The following is a 5,062-nucleotide window of genomic DNA, read 5'->3' as shown; positions in this document are numbered from 1 at the left end:
AAATGAAAATAGGAAGAATCGTATGCTTTTTCTTTTTTTTCTTTTTTTTCCTATATCTGAAAAGGTATGTAGTACTTTGCTGAGTGGTTGGGAATAACGTTTGCAGTATTCAGTGTATTCAGTTTTAGTATCTAAATAGAATTAAACTCTTGCTGTAAACTGGAATAGCGCTTTGTTACTGACAAGTTTTAGAATGCATCTGTTCGTCAATTACCTGTTTGGGAAGATTGTAGTTAATGATTTTGAGAATGTGGCTATAAACCTCCAACTGACTCAAGAAAAGCAAATAAGTCAAGATTGACAAATGTATAGGCTCTTCATCTTATTGTGTGTGGGGGTTTTTTTTTTTTTTTCCTTTTAGTTATTTGTCAAGGTATAAAGAATTCTATCACACTTAAGACAAGTTAAGTAAACTTCACGGGGTGTGTTCTGACATGGCATGGAGCAGATCCCATGGCCTAGATCTTAAAGGTGATTTTATGTTTAAACTTTCATGAAAACATATGTGATTGAAACACATTAATATATTGATACAGAGGGCAGTTAATTTTTGTCTTTTGTGTGTGTGTGTGTGGTACTGTTGTGGCCTCTCCCGTTGCGGAGCACAGGCTCTGGACGCGCAGGCTCAGCGGCCATGGCTCACGGGCCTAGCCGCTCTGCGGCATGTGGGATCTTCCCAGCCCGGGGCACAAACCCACGTCCCCTGCATTGGCAGGTGGACTCTCAACCACTGCGCCACCAGGAAGGCCCTAATTTTTGTCTTTTAATACATGTGAGCGCAGCTTTCATTTTGCTGAAAGAATATGACCAGTTTTCAGTTTGGGATTCTACCATTTAGTAAAGATAGTCCACTTAATTTTAGAAATAAGAGACTTAATATATAATACCTAATAATACTTTTATGTATGTTTTTTTACTGAAAACATTTATTGTAATACTGTGAAGAAACTATGCCATTCTAGTCTTCAAGACTTAAATGAATCAAGTGTTTATTAGCTGTTGTAGTTTTTAAACTAATAAAAGTCAGTACATCAGCAATTTGTAAATACAGTTTTTAAAATAATGCCTTAACAACTTTACAGTGGTTATAATGACTGTATTTAGGCCTAAAGTTAGTTAATAATTTGACATGAAGGCTTTTTAATAGTTTGATGGTGCAGATCAGGGATAGGTAAACTCTGGCTGGTGGGCCAGATCCAGCCCGTCGCCTGGCTTTGTAAAGGAAGTGTTTCTGGAACATAGTCGCACCCATTGTTTACATGGTAGTTGTGGCTCCTTTCACCCCACACCAGTGGGGCAGAGTAGTTGCAACAGAAACTGTATAGCCCACAAATCTGGAAATGTTTAAATTTAGATTTTAAAAATTGAAAAATTCTTTGAGCCTGTACAGGGCAAGTCCATTGACCCCTGAGGTAGAAAACAGTCAGGAACTTGGGTGCGGAAGCCAAATGGCCTAGGTTCAAATCTCCTTTCTCCCATTTCTTTTTTTTTTTTTTTTTTTGAAATTTACAATCAACCATTTTTAAGTATGCAGTTCAGGGACATTAAGTACATGCATAGTGTTGTGCTACCATCACCACCAGCCATCCACAGACTCTTTTAATCATGCAAAACTCTGTACCAATTAAACAGTAATTCTCCATTTCTCCCCCTTTCCCAGCACCTGACAACTACCATTCTTTTTGTCTCTATGAATTTAACTACTCTAGATACCTCATATAATTGGAATCATACAATATTTGTTCTTTTGTGACTGGCTTATTTCTCTTTACATAATGTCCTCAAGGTTCATCCATGTTGTATCATGTGACACAATATCTTTACTTTTTAAGGCTGAATAATGTTCCATTGTATGTGTATACCACATTTTGTTTATCCATTCATCTGTTGATGGACACTTGGGTTGCTTTTGCATTTTGGCTATTGTGAATAATGCTGCCATGAGCATGACTGTGCAAATATCTCTTCGAGAGCCTGCTTCCAGTTCTGGTAGAAGTGATCTGTCAGCCACTTTTGGTAGAAGGATGGCCCACTGTAGACACCAGGAAAATTTTTTCGACCACAGCCATATCCGTAACTGGTAATTCCCATTACAAAATATCGTTTACGTTCTGGTAAGTAGCACATGAATGGTCCACCACTATCACCCCTGCAAGTATCAAAAACTCCATCTTCATCACCTGCACAAAATGAAGTGTAAGGAATAATATCCCCATAGCTCTTGTCAGAATTACAAAAACTTCGAGAAATATAATGCACTTCTGCTTCGTGTAATTTTTTTGTAATATTACCTTCTTCTTTTGTTCTTCCCCATCCACTTATAAAACACTTCGTGTTTCGGTTCAGTCTTTGGAAAACACCAAAAGGTAGACAGATAGGCTGAATATAATCATTATATCTCACTGCTTTCTTTAAATGAAAAAGCGCAATATCATTTTCATAAGATTCCACATCGAAGTCTGGATGGATAATGATCGCTTTAACTTTCATCATCTTGGAGTGTGGCTGACGCCCATCTATGTTATTAGTTCCAATCACAGCTCTCCACATTACAGGATCTCTATTTTTCATCAACCTTATTTCTCTTTTCAGTTGGGGGTCATCTGTCTTAGTTGTCTGAGATGTAAGGGTTACGGGAGATGTCATCACCACGGTTTGTGGTAGCGAAGTAGCTGAAGGTGTGGTACGGATCTGATATGTCTGCATATCTCCTGATGCAGTTTGTACAACCACCTGGTTGCTGGGCACAAGTATTTGCTGTCCATCAGAGGTCTGTGCATACTGGAGAATTGTTGTACCTTGTTGAGTACTGCCTGAATTTGTCATGGTTAATGTCTGAAGCCCCTGTACTCCATCTGTGCCTGGACTGGCCAGCTGTAAGGCTCCATTTGGGGCAATGGCAATGTACTGTCCGGTGCTAGTCTGATAGATGGGAGTTGGAACAGACATAGAAGTGACAGCAGAAACTCCAGGATTTTCTCCGTCTCCTTTGCTGCCCCGTGTATCTTCAGAAGATAGGTCTTTCAAAATTTTTCTGTAAGATGGGCGCCGTGCTAGGATCCCGTGGGTTTTCTGTGAGGAGCCTATGCTGTCAGATGAGTCCTGAGACTCTTCACTTTCTGATAAAGATGATACCGTTTGCACGTGTGGTGGGTGAATTACAGAAGACTGAGCTGTCTGGATGACCCCCTGAACCTGTACTTGCTCTCCAGGAAGAGGTACAATTGTCACTGGCGCAGATCCTCTTAATGACATCTGTTGAGGAATATGAGAAATATGAGCTCCCTGAACTGTTGAACCAGACTGAGGTGCTGTCTCTGAAGCGTTATTCTTGTGAGAATCTTCCATAATCAACTGCGGTTCCTTTTTGCTTCAGGAGCTCTGTCCCCACTGCTCCCACACGTGTTTTCGGAGGCCAGCACCTGCTCGGGGTGTCAGGAGACCGCTCGGTGTGGGGCAGTTTTCTTCGGTTGGGGCATCGCACTCAGCCCTTACTTGCTGTGGCCTAGAGGTGTCGTCCTCTCCGGCCTTGATCCACGCCTGACCTGCCCGCCTCTTGTAGACAGAGTGAATTCCTTTCTCCCATTTCATAGCTAGTGACCATGGGCAAATCACTTAACCTCTATGCCTCATTATGAGGTTTAAATGCACTTATTTGTATAAATAGTGCCTGGCACATACTAAGCACTGTGTAAGTGATTGCTGTTGTTTCTGCTTGGAGCTTTAATAAGTTATTGTTAATAGAAAAATGACACTAATGATTTTCCTTTTAGAGTAACAAAGGCACTTTGAGTCTTTTACTTTTTCAGGAATGTAATAAGACTTTTTTCATTGACAGTCAGTGTTCCCTGTTACCAAAATTTACTTTATGAACATAAAGAATTGAATGTCTTCAAGACAGTACTTTTGCTTAAATGTCAAACCATTATTTTCCCAAGGCACATCAAACTGGCTCTGCATAGTCCAGGCCTCTAAAGCTTGTGTGCACACCCAAGGTAGCATGTGAGATACATTTTGTAAATATAGTTTTTTAAATAATGCTTGAGACTTCCCTGGCGGTCCAGCAGTTAACACTATGTGCTCCCAATGTAGGGGGCTTGGGTTCGATCCCTGCTCAAGGAACTAGATCCCACGTGCCTGCCATAACTAAGAGCCCACATGCCACAACTAAAAGATCCGGCATGCTGCAACTAAAGACCCGGCACAGCCAAACAAACAAACAAATAAATAAATACATAAATCTTTATAAAAAAATAAATAAAATAAAATAATGCCTTAGGAGTTAGGAAAAGAAAATATGAGAACATTTTTACCTTTGTATTATTTTTAAAAATCTGTGTAGTTTATCATGTACATAAATTCTATGTATGGAACTTTGTGTATATAATTTGTTAATAAATAAGATGCATATTAAAAAGTTTTCTTATGGTTTGCCCAGTGAGGTGTTTGGAGGCCATTGGAGGACAGGATGATGAAATATAGGGCCTCAGCAAAGATAGGATTTAGAACCAATTCCCTGACTTAGAAGATAAGGAAAATAATTCATAGACTGTAATTGAGTTGTCCAACTTTACATAAGTGTTCAGAAGCAGGAAATGCAGTGGCTAGAATCTAATCACTGACCGAGCAGAATCTGGGTCACTGGACTCGTAAACCAGAAGTGACTGTTGAATTTCTCAGGTTGATGCTCCTGGCATATATGCTTGATCTGTGTGTGTGTGTAAATCTCTGACAGAATAAGCCATACTCAGGCACACCCTGTTTCCTTATTCAAGCATCTTAATTTCATCCCATTAAATCTTTGAAGTATCAGACTACCAGAAGGCATGAAGAAACCTGGGCTGAGAGTCTTCATTCCAGGAGACGTGATCTTGACTGCATGACTGGTTTGAGGCGCATCACTCTGAACTGCAACATGCTCATTGGTGACCTGGGTGCAAGTGCTTTGGCAGAATCTCTTAGTGAGGATTTATGGCTTAGAGGGAAATTCTAAAATTGAAAATATTGAATTTTTAATATGAAATATGCTTAGCTTTTGGCATGATACTATTGTGATAGGATT

At 39.9% G+C, this 5,062-nt stretch overlaps 1 protein-coding gene across 1 annotated transcript; it reads right to left on the bottom strand.

The window, feature by feature from the left end:
• Positions 1-1,920: 1,920 nt before the first annotated feature.
• LOC309808932 (uncharacterized protein) lies at positions 1,921-4,393 on the bottom strand (the record flags this gene model as incomplete). Its single annotated transcript, XM_082629498.1, has 1 exon — positions 1,921-4,393. Exon 1 carries the CDS (start codon positions 3,346-3,348, stop codon positions 1,921-1,923), a length of 1,428 nt encoding a protein of 475 aa, XP_082485624.1. The 5' UTR covers positions 3,349-4,393.
• Between the last annotated feature and the right edge of the window lie 669 nt (positions 4,394-5,062).

Source organism: Mesoplodon mirus, assembly GCF_964341445.2.
Source record: "Mesoplodon mirus genome assembly, chromosome: 7".
Taxonomy (NCBI): Eukaryota; Metazoa; Chordata; class Mammalia; order Artiodactyla; family Ziphiidae; genus Mesoplodon; species Mesoplodon mirus.
This window is presented reverse-complemented; position numbering and strand designations above follow the sequence as displayed.